The 15729-nt window shown below is 42.0% G+C and overlaps 1 protein-coding gene across 2 annotated transcripts; it reads right to left on the bottom strand.

Annotated features, from left to right (window-relative positions):
• Positions 1-912: 912 nt before the first annotated feature.
• On the bottom strand, positions 913-14516 carry CMTM6 (CKLF like MARVEL transmembrane domain containing 6). Of its 2 annotated transcripts, XR_012041151.1 has the most exons (5): positions 14279-14516; positions 8134-8310; positions 7121-7219; positions 5391-5603; positions 916-4147 (listed from the first exon to the last, which is right to left on the bottom strand). XR_012041151.1 is itself a non-coding variant. In XM_072853918.1 (4 exons), exons 1-4 carry the CDS (start codon positions 14399-14401, stop codon positions 5454-5456), a joined length of 549 nt encoding a protein of 182 aa, XP_072710019.1. In that variant the 5' UTR covers positions 14402-14515; the 3' UTR covers positions 913-5453. The 2 variants fall into 2 exon arrangements, 1 of the variants encoding a protein (XP_072710019.1); XM_072853918.1 differs by having other exon boundaries at positions 913-5603; positions 14279-14515.
• Between the last annotated feature and the right edge of the window lie 1213 nt (positions 14517-15729).

Here is a 15729-nt window from a genome sequence, read left to right as displayed (position 1 = left end):
TTTAATAGAACATTTTGCCTCGATTGTTTTCTTACATCTAGTTTTCAAATGTAATTAAAAGCATTAGAGACCTTTTTCCCTTATGAATCCTTATGGTTACACTAATCTCTGGCAACTTCATCGAAGAGACAATTTCACCTTTAATGTTACGATATAAAGAAAAATGCACCATGGCATTCCAATTTCAGTGCCGACAATGAAGAGAGTGCCATTCTCCTCCTGTTTACAAGATCACCACCAGGTAATAAGCAATCTATAGGATTATGAAACAAAAGAGCTACCCTGCCAGAAAGCATGCAGGCTTATTTCCTTTTCCTCGCCCCCTGCCACTGACCATCAGACAAACATTTTTAAAGGATCCAGTGACTCCCCCTCAACCAAGTAACTCGGTCACCTGCATTTTTCTACCCCAGAAGAAATTATTTGCTCTTAACACCTTTTGCTAGTTTGTACTCTTTCCTTTAAGAAGGCTGCCACTTAATTATTTTCAGCTCCAACTAATGAAGACAACAGGAAAGCAGCACTTGAATTACGCTTGTCACAGTAACCTGTAGACCATGGTAGGTGTAAAGGCTATTGCAAACTAGTTTGGCTGGACCCTGTGGTATGAGGCAATACTGACCTTATCGGACCTTTCCTCCTGGAAACTTGCAGTGAGAATATCCAGCTTTGCAAGTTGGACCCTCTTCCCCAGTAACAGGCAAACACAATGCAAGCTCCTTCCTCCAAACCAGGAACAAAGAATGATGTTATTTCCTACAGTGGGCTCTGGGAGAACTACATAGCGGCACCAAATCATCGCAGCAGAAACGAGAAACGCTTAAGTTATTTACTAATATTTTATTTAAAAAATGATTACAAAATATTTTGAAAGTTCTTGAGACCAAAAAAGCATAATACATTAAAAAAAGACCACAGGTTTATAATGGAAAAAATATTTAAGCATTTCAAAATTACTTAAATGGAAATTCAAGGCAACACTGGCAACAAAACTGTATAAAATTTTTATTTATATATATATAAAAACTACTGTATTATCATCCTGATTTAATAATCCTTAAAAAGTCACTTAAATTCTCAAAAGTATTAAAAGTGATAGATAGTTCTGAACAGCATAAAATTTAATATCTAGAGATCTGCTTATGTTTACAGCAATAGACTAGACCAAAGATTAATTTCCATCTTAAAGGCACTATCAGCATCTTGATTCGTTACAATTTTATATAACCTTTCAAAAATTTCACAAAATATTTATTTCCCTTCAGTGTAGAAAGCTTGGTATTTTATTGCACAAATTTGAACGAGGATCACCATGACGGCCATTATGCAAAAACATCTTGTGCAGAGCTCTGAGAACTGTGTGAGATAGCTCACTGCTTTTTCAAGTTGGAGGGTGCAAAGGTAGAACTCCATTGTAATAGACCACAAGCCTTCCCGGCTATTTTTAAGCACAGAGTGCAAGCAGTAAGGCACAATTCCTTCACGTATTTAGAACCCAAAGGGCACTGGTAGCATTGCGATTTTAATGTGGGCTGAATGCCGAACACAAAAATTAACATTCCCAATCTACATAATGCACGTGGCAGAGTTTCAGAGCAGAAACTCACAGTCCAGCCACTTAACAAGACCTCACATGTCCTGGAGAATCCTCTGCGCTGATTCTCAAGGCACTGTAAACAAAGCCTGAAAGTGGGTGCAGAGCCTTTAAGTATTTTTTGGACGGGCTCAACTGGAAAAGACAAAAGCTTTTAATGTGTCTGAGCAGGCTTGCAACACCACTGCCAAGCACTGTGGTGAAGAAGGGAGAAGACAATCCCCAGGCAGATGTACTGGGCCAGTTGCTTCTTTCCCCAGGTTTTACTACCGGTTAAGATTGTACAGAGATGGTTACTCTGCAAACAGATGAAGACATTTAAGACAGTTGCTTGTAACAGCACTTCTGCCAGAGTTCCCACCGCTCTCCTGAACAATCCCTAATCCAGTTCAGTCAAAATCAGCCAACTTAATGTACGCAATTTAAATAGCTCGTTTAAATAGCTCGTTTAAATAAAGCAGGCTGATTTCATCAGAAGCAGGCTGGGAAACAAGCAGACCGCTCTGCTGACAGAGCACGGGAGGGGTAAGAGACATCCAGCCACACGCACAGAGCTCCCACAAAAACAGATGTTTAATCCAGCCCCAATACCATTTGCTGGGATCAGTCTAATTAAAAGACAAGACACTCAAAGCCTAGATCCGACACCAGAAGCATCAAAGGGGGCATGTCAAGGCTGCAGGAGACCAGTCTGCTCAGCCATGGCAGCAAGGAAGTCTCTCCCCCACCTAGCCTGCCAGGGCAGAGGAGCTAGGAGGAACACACATCTGCCCCTTTATCTTAGGAAGCTGATAAAGCAGTTATGGAAATGACCTCGCAGAAGCAGAGAACAGCATACCCACCAGCAAACCTGCTTTTCAACTATTTTAAAACAGAACAAAAAGAACACCTCGTACTTAGAAGCCTAGGATTAATAGTACCACCATGCAGAAACTGCTTGGTTAGCCAACAACTGGTTTGGAAGCAACAATTTAGCAATTGCCTTAAACCTACAACCAATATGTGACTTCTCTGCTTGTAGCATTTAACTACTACGTGACAGATTAATGCCAGCTAAAACAGTGTCTGGAATGGAGCAGTATGCATTGCTGTGAAAACAGCAGGACTCTTCCTATTAGTAAGCTCCTGTGCCATATGGGAAAACAACTAACCGGTGTCCCAAAGACAACCATTTGTCGTTTTCATTAGCTGACGGCAATGCTTGCATCCCTTTCAGTCAGAGATGGAATCTGATCCTCAAATCTATACATGGATCAGTCAGTTGGTGAGAGAATGGGTACAAACTACTTACTTGGAACAGCTAAAACGAAAACAAAAAACATGTCAAAACCCCCTCACTCTAACAACCCAAAACAGGCCAGGGATGCCAGCATGTATGTAGTAGGAGAATCCATCAAACCATTCTGCAAAGGTCAGCAGTATTTATTTCAAAAGGCTTCATAGTCAGATCATGGGAGTCAGGAGATCTCAGTCAGAGACACCTTCTTCTGACGCCAACTCCTTGTGGCACCTTTTCATAAAAATAACTTGCTCTGTATTTCAGTTTCTCTGTGAATATCAGCGGTAGATATCATAGATAGGGAGGCCAAGGCAGAGAGATGACTTTACAGATCCTTTTCATTACCAGTCTCTCCAATTCAGGAACAGACACCAATAACAAAGCACTTAAGTGGGGAAAAGCCTACAGAACAAGCAACAAAAACCCAGAACTCTTCATATATTTTCAAGCTGAGAAAAATTACAAGAAAAATTACCTCAAGATAAAAGTCCCATCATGGTGCTGCATTGCTTAATAAATATCAGCAGCACAGTGTTACTCTTACACTATATTTACAGCTTTTAATTATAGATCAAGATTTAGAGACTACAGACATTTTGATGTGAAAACAAATTCAATAGAATCCTGGGCAATAAAAAACCCAAAAAACTCCCTTAGAATGTTAATCATAGATATGGACGCAATCCTCAAAGTAAGACACTGCAAATCATACCAGAGATATTTCTCATTAAGGCAAGTTTCATATCACCAGTAACGCTGCTTGTAAACAAAACATCTCTAATCTACCCAGTTTTCAGAGAGAGCTACAGCAAGCTCTGTACACCGAGGCTGAGATCAGGTTTTAGTGCAAACGGACACTAATAAATACAAGAAAAAAAAGCCAGTCCAAAGAGCATTTCTTCTTCACAAAGCAAGACATCCTATGAAAGAAAGTACGTATTTTATGCATGGCTCTGAAACCAAGCTACAGCTTAAAGTCGATGCTTCACACAACCTGTCAAAATTTTACATCCTCGAAGCACAGTGTAGTGTTAGGCTTAAGTCTCGAAGCTTAGAGAGAGAACATCACTAACTCACGTTCATGAGAAAGTGGCAGCACTGGAAAAAAACTTTGACCTTCTTTTACAGTCCTTTGTCTTACAACAGCTTCCTCATCCTTTTCCAAATACAGCTCACTCAGCCAATTTCTGGAGGGCTTAGTCTCGATGCTGCCACAACAGGTTACAGGACTATAAATTTGTCAGACTAGGATACTGATGAAATGGAGTTAACGCCTGGAAGACACGGCAAAAGTCATGAGCACTCAAACAAGAATTGTTTTTGCATAATTAGCTTTTTCTCATTTGCTTTGGTATTTTGGAACATCTCCTGGCTTACAGCAATTTGCCCTGCTTTTGAAGGCTTTCCTCTTAAGTGAGGTCTAGCAGTCTTGCTTCTACCTCAGACATCTGAAAAATGCCTTTTCACCACTTCATTTCTTTTACAGCCATCAACATCTGGTCTGATATGTCCGTCCCTTGTGCGATACGTGTTGCATCAGTAGTGTTTCTTGCAGTCCTACAGCCTGTCGCTTTTACAAGGGTACAAGTGCTTATTTATCTGTTTACCAGCTGACCTAGTCAGTAGCAAGACGTCTCAAGCTAGCGCCATATTTATAAACCAAGAAAATCGTGGGGTCCATAACCGTTCTGGCAAAATTTACTATTTACTATGCATAAACAAGCTGCATACAGTATTAACCTTGCAAGTAATATTCACCAGGATAGTACCAACATGCTGTAACGTTTTTCCCACTGATGTTCAGATTGCCACTTTCTGGGTTACTTTGTAAAAATATTTATTCTTCATCTTCTTCCTCTCACAGCTAGCTTTTCAAGTTTCTTCCTGCAACTTTTATAGCTTTTGAAATGATCTGAAAGAAGATTCTGGCATACAAGTCCAAACTCTGACGACCATGGGGTGCAAAACTGTCTCCTTAATATACCATTACATTACCCTCCCCATGAAACCCTTACACTCACTATTCCATTAAACTGATCTCCACAGCCAGAACTGAGACATATGAGTAGTAAAAACAAAACCAAACCCCTTATGTAAGGATAAGCATTTCTGTAAGGCTCCAATTAGGTATCCCTTTTACATTCACAGTTTGACCAGTAAGTACAAGAATGAATTCTGCTGCACTAATTTATAACTTGTAACAGAAGTATCCAGTCCATTTATACAGAAATTATCTTTAGGGTATAGCTCAGAATTTATGCATCACACATTAACCTTTATTAGTCACCTCTGTCAAAAATCAAATCAGCATATTGTTGTCCTTAAGTTATTCTATTTAGACACAAGTTTTTTTAGTGTATGTCACCTGGACAGGTGGCAGGACCAGTTATTAAGCAGGACCAGACCTTAGAAAATGATGCTCAAGATGCTGTTACTTGACCTAAGGATCTATAAAAATCTGTGATGATCAATGCGTACAAAATTGATCAGAAAGAAGAGACAGAAGTTGTTACCTACAGTGCACTGAAAGTTCATTTTAGTTTGCTCCATTCAAAAAACCAAAGAAATCATTCCAGAAAGTTAGCTTTGTTTATTCAGGGGCTGATTTTCTGTGGCACTCTGAGTGTTGCCAGGATTTTCAGAGCATCCATCTATGTTTTGTTTCCGACTGTGAAAATGGTCTGCAATAATTTCAGCTAAAAACGCACAACTTGCAAGAAATCCAAATGCCTGTGAAAGTGAAAGAAATAAATTATTTTAAAATGTACAAACATTAACAGTATTCTAACATTGTTTGGAGAGATTTGCTGGACTATTTACATACATTAATAATACTTATATATTAAGATTACAGTCCTTAAATCGGTGGTTCCATTTAAATTAGAAACAGATCAGAAATCATAATTCCAGCACATTTAATGCAAAAGTTTTTACAGTTCTCATTTTCTTAATCAAGCTTGAGACATACAATATGTTCTAAACAGCCCTTAATAGTAAAAGTACATTCACTTGATTGCAAAAATTAGTTATTAAAGAAGCATGGCATTGGTGGTATAGCAGAGTATTCATCCAAGAGATGGCTGCTGATTCAAGGGACTAAGTGAAGAACAGTAACACACGGAAGTGAAGGGAGGTAAGATCTGCAGAGCCTAAGCAAGTCCTTACTGGGTCAGCAAGGGGGGGCAAAATGACATTTTGTTAATGACATTTCATTATTAGTCATGGCAAGAGAGTGATAAGGCGAAGGTTGGTTTCAGCAGCTTCTTCTGAACAAGGAAACACATGCATTATTCTAACTTCTACCTAAATTTTACACAACTGGTTTGCCCTAAAGCAATTTGACACCAGTAAGTCTTAAATCACAATAGTTTTTGTTTTTCCAGCACCAGAAAAAAAACCCTGGAAGACTTTATACTCAAACCATTAGGTTTTAATATATCAACATCACAGAAGATGACTACACAGAAGTGCTTATCTATAATAACTCGTGCTACCTGTGGAACAGAATTATTTTGCTTTTTCTAACTCATTTTTTCTCATTCAAGAATAAAATAAAAATGTGAACTTTTAAAATCACATATTCACAATTCCAAGGTTATTATAAACAAGTGCCAAATGAGTGAGGGATTACGACATCCACAGCATCCCAAAGCCTCTTCAGTGCCTTGCCCTGAGCCTCTTCAGTGTTCCCCGGGATATGCATGCCCTGTTGCTCTTCTAACTATTTCTGTCACTGAGGAAACTGCTGTTCTTATTGCAGCCTTTGCAAGTCAGCATTCTCCACATATGCTTTATAACGCCTGGCAAAAGACATGCTTTCTGGCTGACTTTGTGAGAGGGTGGCGTTATCAAAGGACAATTGAGGAAAACAGTTGGCATTTCAGAGACAGGGTATCAGAGAACTGGGGAAGCTGTGAGAGAGGGCAACATTGAAGCAGTGACAGATGACAGGGAATAATATGGAGCCAAGGCAGTGAAGTCTGAGGAACGCAGAAGCAAGCCACAAATGCTGGGGAGCTGCAAGTGCACGCAGAGCTTTCCAGCAATCCTGAGGAATGCCTGCTCTTCGGATTTCCTACGGTAAGTTTCTGGAAGGTCTGGAATAGCTAATTCCTCCTGAAACATCATAATGCACTGAATTCTGTTCCCTGCCCAGTTTCTTCCCTGCAAATTGAGTGAGGTTTAGAGGGCAGAGAAATTAACATACAAGATGAATACAAAGTAAATTATGCAATTTTAAGACTTACATATGCAGCTCCTTCAACAGCAGACCCGGAGCTGGTCGCAGCAAGCACTATTGACGCTAACAGAAAACAGACACCTATGACTAGCATGGCCCCAGAATTCTGCAAATAGAAAAAAAATGAATGTTATAGAATTGTAGATATGCAACCTGAAAAAGAACAAGCATCGTAACAGCAGCTGAGTTAACCTGCCAGTGAATTTATGCTTTGAAACTTTGATGCTAATAGGAGCTTCAGAAAATATATTTTACAGCTATATTCCAAACAACATTCAACGTTATCAACTATTTAAAAGAGTCTGCATTACATACTCCCCTGTTTTTGTCTTCTTGAAGTGTTTCATGCTTTTCATCTAACTTCTTTCACAATCAAATTCAGGCTCAGGTCAACCATGCTAGCATTATTGCCTATGTAAAACATCTAGGAAACCAGAAACCTGTAAGTAAATGTACTCATTCAAATCTCTTACTACACTCCCTTATCTGTACCTTCATGTAAAAAAAACCAGCCACTATTTGCTCTGAAGACAAATGGGAAGGGACGCTCATAAGACACTATAATACTCTTACTGACTTTACAGAGCAACTTTGTGCCACTGTGGGATCTTCTGAAATATAAAAGCATGAACTGTAACAAGTATGATTATTACCAAAAAGGAGGTAGGCTACACCCAGTATGAAAATAGACAGGGTGAACAGGCAAGTTACAAGTATCATGCTGTCAGTAAACTGTGTTCCGTATACGTATGTATAGGTGATGACTACACAGTAGTGTGAAAGCCTTTCACGCAGCCTAATAAAAGTCCTAAAATCCTGCAGGTAACCAACATGACAATTTTTGAAAAGTTGTCAATATAAAAGGGATTCTCAAAGTTGACTCATTTTTTAACTATAAACTACTTTAATCTACCCTTTAAATAGAGAAGAAAGGAGATTCATTCTGCATAGCCTTTTTACTCCACAGTAGTCTTTAAGCACTTACAAGAAATGGTTTGTTTTAAAAAAAGAATTCCTTACCACTGTCCGTACTTTATCTTCCCCAAATGTTTCATATACATCAGTGCAATACACACACAGGATCAGGAGGCTCAAAAGAAAGGCACTGCAGCTTGTGAATTCAAAGAAGTAAAGTCCGCCACACTTGATACAATCCTCCACAATTTCTTCACAAATAACAGCCAGAAGAGAGAGAATCTGCAAACAAATAACATGCTTGAGTTGGATCAAGTCTCTACTGTCTTCAGCAGATAGACGTCTCTGATATGAACATTAATTAAGACAGCTGTATGGAAAATCCTCAATCTACTACAAACCCTGTAAAATTCTGCACTATTTTCGTACAGGCAGAAATAATTACATAGTGACACAGTTTACACTTGCTGTTAAAGCTGGTCAATAATCTACACTCAGGTAAGCTAAGCACACACCGACAAAAACAGGCTTCTTGATTCGACAGTCAAGACTCCTGATTTGTGGTTTTGTGCAACTGCCAGTTGGAAGCAGACGAGGCAGGCAGTGTGGCGAGCACACATCCCACTCAGAACAGGCAAAAATGCTATTGCTTACTACTTACAACTGCATGTAATTTTAAGTGCACTTGGCTTCAGGGTGGGGGGGGAAATTGGATGGCATTGACACAGTCAGCTACCTCTCTGAAAGTTTACAGCCGACGTCACCTCCCTTGAAAAACTTCAGAGAAAGTGCACATAGCTAATAGCTCACGTGCTTATGATGCAGTAATGACAGAAGCTCAGCTGTACTTGTAGGAACCAAAACGTTAAACTATGTTTAAGCTATGTTGGACATTGTTTAATCTATGCAGAAGCTTATGTTCACCTTCCTGCCACAGTATGTTTTGAGGAAAGAACATGAGATAATTCCTGTACAGTCACCATACATCTGCTGCTGGATTTTCAGTTTTATTGTACAAGACAGAATATTGCTTATTTAACTGTTCTCTCATTTTGGCCACTTCTTGCTAGTTTCCTTCATCCCATAAAGTTGACACAGGATCATAGATCCTTGTAGTAGGGAGTTCACCAAATTAAAACAAAACCATTAGTAGGAATCAGACTCAGTCATAAAACTGAGACTGGTATAAGGATGATGACCCTATTTTTAATAACAGTATATGGGCAATAATGAGGTTGACAGTTCTTTAAAAAACAAATAAACCAAATTCTAAAATTCAGAATTGTTATTTTCCAGTTATCAGCAATTGCAGATGCTTCATCTGCACCTTATTCTTGGAAGGCAACCACCAGCCTTCGGTTTCAGTTTTCTGATAGTAAAAATAAGAACAGCAATTTAGCATGTGGGAACTGTAAATTCCCCCCGCTATGCCAGACCTCAGAAGGGCACTTCAAAGCACCATGTTTTGAATATCCTGCAATCACCCAGAGTAAACAGGATCTCAGAAAGGGAAAACCCGAGCTGGGAAACTGCAGTATTACTATCAGGCCTCCACATACTTCCCTTCTCTCCTGCAGCAGCTGGCAAGGCAAACCTCTCAGCAGCCCTCGCACCTAGAAGTGACTACAATGGCTGTCCGAGGAATGTTTTGAACTCTGAATTTCCAATTAAGTTTTTTTTTTGCATTTCAAAAGATTTACTTACAGCTGCATCCAATGACTTTCCATTTCACATTTTTCACAAGGTCAGCTAAAGTGTGAGATACATTTTCATGTATAGTTCTAGCTCTTTTTATCAACACTGAAAACTGAATGCCATCGCTTTCACCTGGGATGAAACAGAACAAAAAGGAAATAAACCTGCCCTTAAAAGAATTTATAAGCCCAGATAACTATAATATGATCTAAATAACTGAAAAAACCCTCTCTGTTGAGTGTACAAGAAGTCAAAAAAAATCCCACTCAAAGAGTAGCTATAAAGGGTTCAGTGTCAAATAAATGAGATTTACAAAATGGAGTCCCCTGTGGGATTTGTCCAAGTCAATATTCAATTTTCTATTAATAAGCTGAGTAACAAAATAAAGTACACCATTAAAAACACTTTGGCTTGAAGAACTTTAATCAAAGTAGTGTATCAGCAGCACATTTATAAGCTGCCAGAGAGTTCTGCTTGGGTTTCTTAACTTGCTTCTTGATATCACTATGAGAAACAAAAGGGATTACTCTGTTGTCCTACTACAAAAAAGGAATAGTCTTAAATACCACTAAAAAAGTAGTTCCTAACTTCAGTTTATATAGTTACAGCTATATAACATAGCAAGAAGTTTTTTCTACTATTAGCCAGAAGATTATTGTCTCTATTATTCATCTGCATTTTAGTAACATCCCACTATTAGATACAGTATAAATACATGAGACGCTTTAAACAAGCCAGGAGATACCACATTTCATTAAGTTTCCCAAGAACTGTTCTGCCAGAGATCCACCTTCATCCATCAGCATTAGTCCTTGGATGAGCGCAGACCTCTACAGGCTTACATTAAGCAGCCAAAGCTCCTTCTGTTTTGTTTTTATATCTGCTTCCTCCACACCGATCTCATGGACAATCCCTAGCAGCCAATGCCTAGAATATCACTACTGCTTTTGTTTGAGCCGTCAATAACAAGTGGAGGGGGGCAGCTCAGTAGTTCCTCATTTTCTTGAGAGCTAAACCTTCCAGGCAGATTTTCTTTCACCCTGAAGCCCAGGGTAACACCTGAAGACAAAAGCAGGCAGCCACTGCCACCTTCCTTCCCTCTTGCCCAGAGCCCTGCACTGTTGCGGACGCAGTGCCAGCGTTGGTGGGCAGGCAGAGGTTAGCTGGCAGGTACGTCAGGGCACGGTTCAGAGCAAGCACGGGCTGCGGAGAGGTGCATGGGGACACAGACAAGCTGGCACTAGGCTCGCTGGTTCCTGTAGGAAAATCCACACCTCGCCATATGCATGCACTGCTTGCTTTCCCGTGTGCTGTAAAGGGAAAGCATCACTGCAGACGCAGTTTTTAATTTTTTTTTTTTAATTATTAGTCCTATCTGTCTGTATGTACACCAGAAATTAAACATCTTTATCTGTCCCTTAGCAGCAAGAAGTTACTCATTGGTACTGACATTACTGTTGCAAGTTTCTATACAAGTGTCAAGTTTCTAAAGTAGATTTAATAAGTGAAAGGCTACAAAAGAATGCTCCGAAAAATAAATACGAACTAACTAAATAAATAATGAACTTTCCAAGAGGCCTGTGAAAATGCTCAGCAGTGGTATTCCCAGTACAAAATCTTATAGTTCAGATAGGTGCACTTATTAGTTCTGTAAGTCTCCACAATCAGGGCTGCTATAGGAAGTGAACAGCTCAGAAAAAGAGCAGATGTTTAAGACTGAATTACAATTTTCCTTTCCTAGTTAGGGAATTTCGGTTAAAGTCAAACAATAGTTAATGACAAGTATTTCTGCTTGAGATAAGAATTCGTTTCTACCTCAATCTTGGCACAATATGTGCTGTGCCATTTACCTTTGTGCAGAATTTGAACCAGTCACGGACTAACAAAAACATTCCACCTATATATATATTAAAAAAATAATAATCTAGAAACCCACACAATAAGCATGCCTCCCAGCATCCTTTTGGCAGTTACATTTTCATTATTTCATTTGCCCAAAAAGCTTTAAAAAACAGGCTAAGATTACAACGTATGCTATTATTAATCAGAAGAAAAACATTTCTAAGGTCCAGAAACCAGTTTTCTCCACAGGTGATTTCACAGAGTTTTGTAAAATACTTGATCACTTCTATAATGAAGACAGCTGATTTTCCGAGTGCAATACCCTGTTTAGCAGTCCACACGAGTGATTATCAGTGTGCAATCCCGCTAACAACTCAGAATCACTATTGTAACACAAGGCTAATAGATGTTAATGACCATCACCACCACTGGCATTTCCAAAAATCAACACTTCCCAGTAAGAGAAATGTTCCTGTTTTGGGAGATACTGAAGCTTCCACCTTCAGTAATTTCTGGGGCTTGTTTAAAGTGTTTTGACCAAGAACTCCAAGATCTGTGCATTTTGGTAAAGAAAAACAAAAAGGGGGGGAAAAACTGTTGGAAAACATAAAGGGGGGAAAAAACTGTTGGAAATTAGGAGGGTGAATTACTATAATACCGTTTTCTTTTTCCTCTTGTTGAAGGACAGGTACAGGCCATAAACTGCTAATTCTTTAGGAGCATATCAAGCAGCTATCCATCCTGTTTAGGAGAATCATAATTTTCCTTTTTTGTACCTAGAAAGCTTTTTAAATAACGCCTCTGTTCAGGTAAACAGTTTAAGACTTTGGCACACCAGTAAATTTGCGTATGTAATAGTTTATTTTAGTCGGTGAAACTACTTAAATAAATTATCTGCTTGTCTGGGAGCAACAGCCAGCAGATCTTACTTTATTAATCTCCAGTAGATGAAGTAAAAGTTTATGTCTTATTATATTTATTTATTTAAAGCACTCTTGAGTGTGATTTTTTTTAAACAGTCTTAGGAAACATTATTTTTGACAGCATTACCATGCATTACCATGCATTTTGACATCCATTACCAGCATTCAAGCACTCAAGAATCTTATGTTTATGGTTGAAGGTTTTTTTGACTGTGTGCAAGACAAAGTTTAAAAACCAAATGTCCTCTTTTCTGCAATGGTGAAGTAATGAGAAAGGGTTGGAAACCACCTACAATTCCCATGAGCATGAGACATCTGACTAAAAAGCCACTTTGTTGGCTGGAAAATGTACCCTGACGCACATTCACAGTCAGCCGCTCTTTCCCACTGTTGGTTTCACTACCTCCCCGCCAGTACTTAAGAATGACGCTGCTTGCGTCCTTATCAGCACAGTTGCACTGGCATGTTTTGGAAGAGCATATGGTCAAGCGCAGAACAAACAGGAGTCTGAATCGGGTGCCCAGCTGCTGAATGCATTCGGGAATAACATTATACATAACAAAAACCAAGCAGAACGTAAGCCTTTTATTTCCTGGTGGGCACAGGACTGCCCAACATGAACTGATGCACTGCAATGTCTCATACAATAGGCCACTATCAACACTGCAATTCTGGTGCAATTTTCTACCATGAGTCATGGGAGAAACGAGCGTCCTGATTTTAGCACAGACAGCGCAGCATGATAAGCTTACAAACGGGATGCAGGGGTGGCAGGAGAGGGAGGTCCGGATCTGATGACCCAGCAAGCCCTTCCCAGTTCTACTGCCCTACCCCAAGGTTCAACCAAAGGCTTCTACCTCCTGTTTTCATCTCACGTGGCCCTCAGAAGAAAATACTAGGTTTCCTGTGAGGTTTCCCTCTGATTTTAAACCGTAATGACAGCAGGCAGCTGAACCACGCTGGCTGCAGCACCGAACCTCGGTTGCATGACACATGCGACCATCAGATGTCAGCACCTGCTCCTGTAGCTAGAACGTGAAAAAGGAACAAGCCTGTTACTTCCCCACCATAAAATAATCTGAACCTGTAGAGATGACAGCACTGTAAGACACCACGTCTGCTTTCCATCTGAGTTACAAGTCCGCGCAGCTTTAGTGACCAGCAGCAAAGGTGGGCTTTGCCTCTAATATGTCTGAAGTCAGGCTTTCTGGTGGAGTGAGCCCTTTCCTGACCGACAGAAGTAATTCCCCTGAAGCCTGTGTACGGCCATCTCCGCCAGCCTGCACTTTGCCAGTGAAGAGTTTAATTTTTAAGCGGCGGGGGATTGTCCTAAAGCCGGAGGTCATCGTAACACGCTCATTTCCAGACCAAAGCCGCACTTTGGGCAAGCGGGGACACCTGTAAAGCACGCAGACGACAGTCGCTGACACGGCGGCAGCGGGCCCAGCCGGCGGCACGGCGCCCGCTGCTCGCCGCCGCCCCCCGGCCGCTCTCAGCCCCGCGCACCCGGGCGCGGCCACCTCGGTGGGACTTTCGGCCTCTCCATCCCGCTCCAGGCAGCCATTCTGCCAGGGGCTGCTCGCTCCGCGCAAGGCCCGGCACGTCCCAAGCCACGGGGATGGGGGCGGACACGGCCGCCGCCTGTGGAGGCGTGCGGGCGGGCGGTCCGTCAGTCAGTCGGTAACCGGCCGCCCTGGCCTCGCGCGCCGCCGGCCGCACCCGCCGCGCTGAGGAGAGGAGAGGAGAGGGAGAGGAGAAGAGGGGAGAAGAGGGGAGGGGACGGGACTCACCGCTTGGAGCGCCTTGGTCGGCAGCCGCCATCCCCGCAGGTGCCGCAGGGTGCAGCCGAAGGGGCGGCGGGACAGCTTGGCCTGTGGCTCAGTGGTCTCGTTGTAGACAGCGCCGTTCTCCATGGCCGTGCCGACGCCGGCTGCCAGCTGGGAGAAGGCGAAAGCAAAAGGGCGGCGGCGGTGGGAGGGGCGGGGAAGGGAAGGGGAAGGAGAAGGCGGCGGCGGCCGCCCGCCCGCCTAGGCCCCGGCGCGACAAAGGCGCTTCCTGCAGCGGGCGCCATCGCTCCCCCCGGCGGCGAGCGGGCGCGGCGGCCGGCGGCGGGGGCTGGGGACCGCGGCGGCAGTGCCAAGGGGCGGTCGCGCAGGGCTCGCCTCAGGCCTGGGGCTGTGCTCAGCTTTGTGAGGGGTGCTTATTAAGAAGCGATTACAAGATTATTTACTTTCCTGTTGTCACACGAGGTTACGGTATCAGAAGGATTTTTTAAGCCAAAACTTTTCCTGCTTACGTTCCTTGTTGTCAGTGAGGGAAAACAAACACTGATATCCCACAGTCTCTACTAACAGACTTCCATACCTTTGCCCAGATCAACTTTTAAAAGAAGCTACAGCTTTTGGTGCCTACGTAAGAGTACATCGAGCCCATTGTATGTAAGCAAAGATGTGTCACATTCACTTCTATGTTATTAATATATTATCCACAGAACTGTTATGGTCCTTCATAGTCAAGTTCAGGTATACCTCAGTTACTTAAATTCAGTCAAATACAATCTACTGAGAGAAAAGATGGCAATTTGCTTTCTTAACCTTAGCTTTACACGTGGTTAGGGAACAGAGCAGGATGTTCAGACACTACCTCTCTTTCAGAACCGCACAGTGAAGTGGAAGGATGTGTGCTACAGCGGCCCATGAGGTAGGTGCTATTTTTAACTCTGCCAAGGGCCACCGTTAGCTAAACAGACGGAGTAGCATGGGGCAGATAAAAGCAGTGGGGCCACGCTCCGCACTGAATGCACACCAGCAGGCCGTATGCATGACCTCTCCCGGTAAGACAACACAAGTTAGGGGAACATGCGGGGTCCCCAGGCAGGATGGTACAGACTTGCCTGTGCCATAAACAATGTTCAGCTGCAGGAATTGGCTTGAGAGGCAAATGAGTAGGGCAAGTCCTGTAATTCCCAAGGCATGGGAGTTTCTGCTAAAATAAGTAAGGTATCACCAGGGGTGTGCCCTAGCTTCTGCCTGGGGTTGAGGTGAGTCTCATGTACCTCTGCTGGCAGCATCCCAGACTGCAAGACTGAGCAGATAGGTGTAGTCGGTAACATTTACTGTTAACACCTACGAGTCCCCAGTGCCTTCATTACCTTATTTTTCCATTATAAGTAAGATTACATTACAGAGGCTGGCATCTGTCTTCTGAAGGAAATTCCCTTTTTGTTTTGTTTTCTTCCTGG

This window comes from Ciconia boyciana, chromosome 2 (genome assembly GCF_034638445.1).
Source record: "Ciconia boyciana chromosome 2, ASM3463844v1, whole genome shotgun sequence".
Taxonomy (NCBI): domain Eukaryota; kingdom Metazoa; phylum Chordata; class Aves; order Ciconiiformes; family Ciconiidae; genus Ciconia; species Ciconia boyciana.
Note: the sequence above shows the minus strand (reverse complement) of the source record. Positions and strands in the feature narration are given on the sequence as shown.

Coding starts and splice junctions, on each gene's coding strand:
- CMTM6 (XM_072853918.1), bottom strand. CDS start 14,401: ATGGAGAACGGCGCTGTCTACAACGAGACCACTGAGCCACAGGCCAAG. Junction 7,220..8,133: donor AAGATAAAGTACGGACAGTG/GTAAGGAATTCT, acceptor TTCTATTTGCAG/AATTCTGGGGCCATGCTAGT. Junction 5,604..7,120: donor CTGTTGAAGGAGCTGCATAT/GTAAGTCTTAAA, acceptor TCACTTTCACAG/GCATTTGGATTTCTTGCAAG.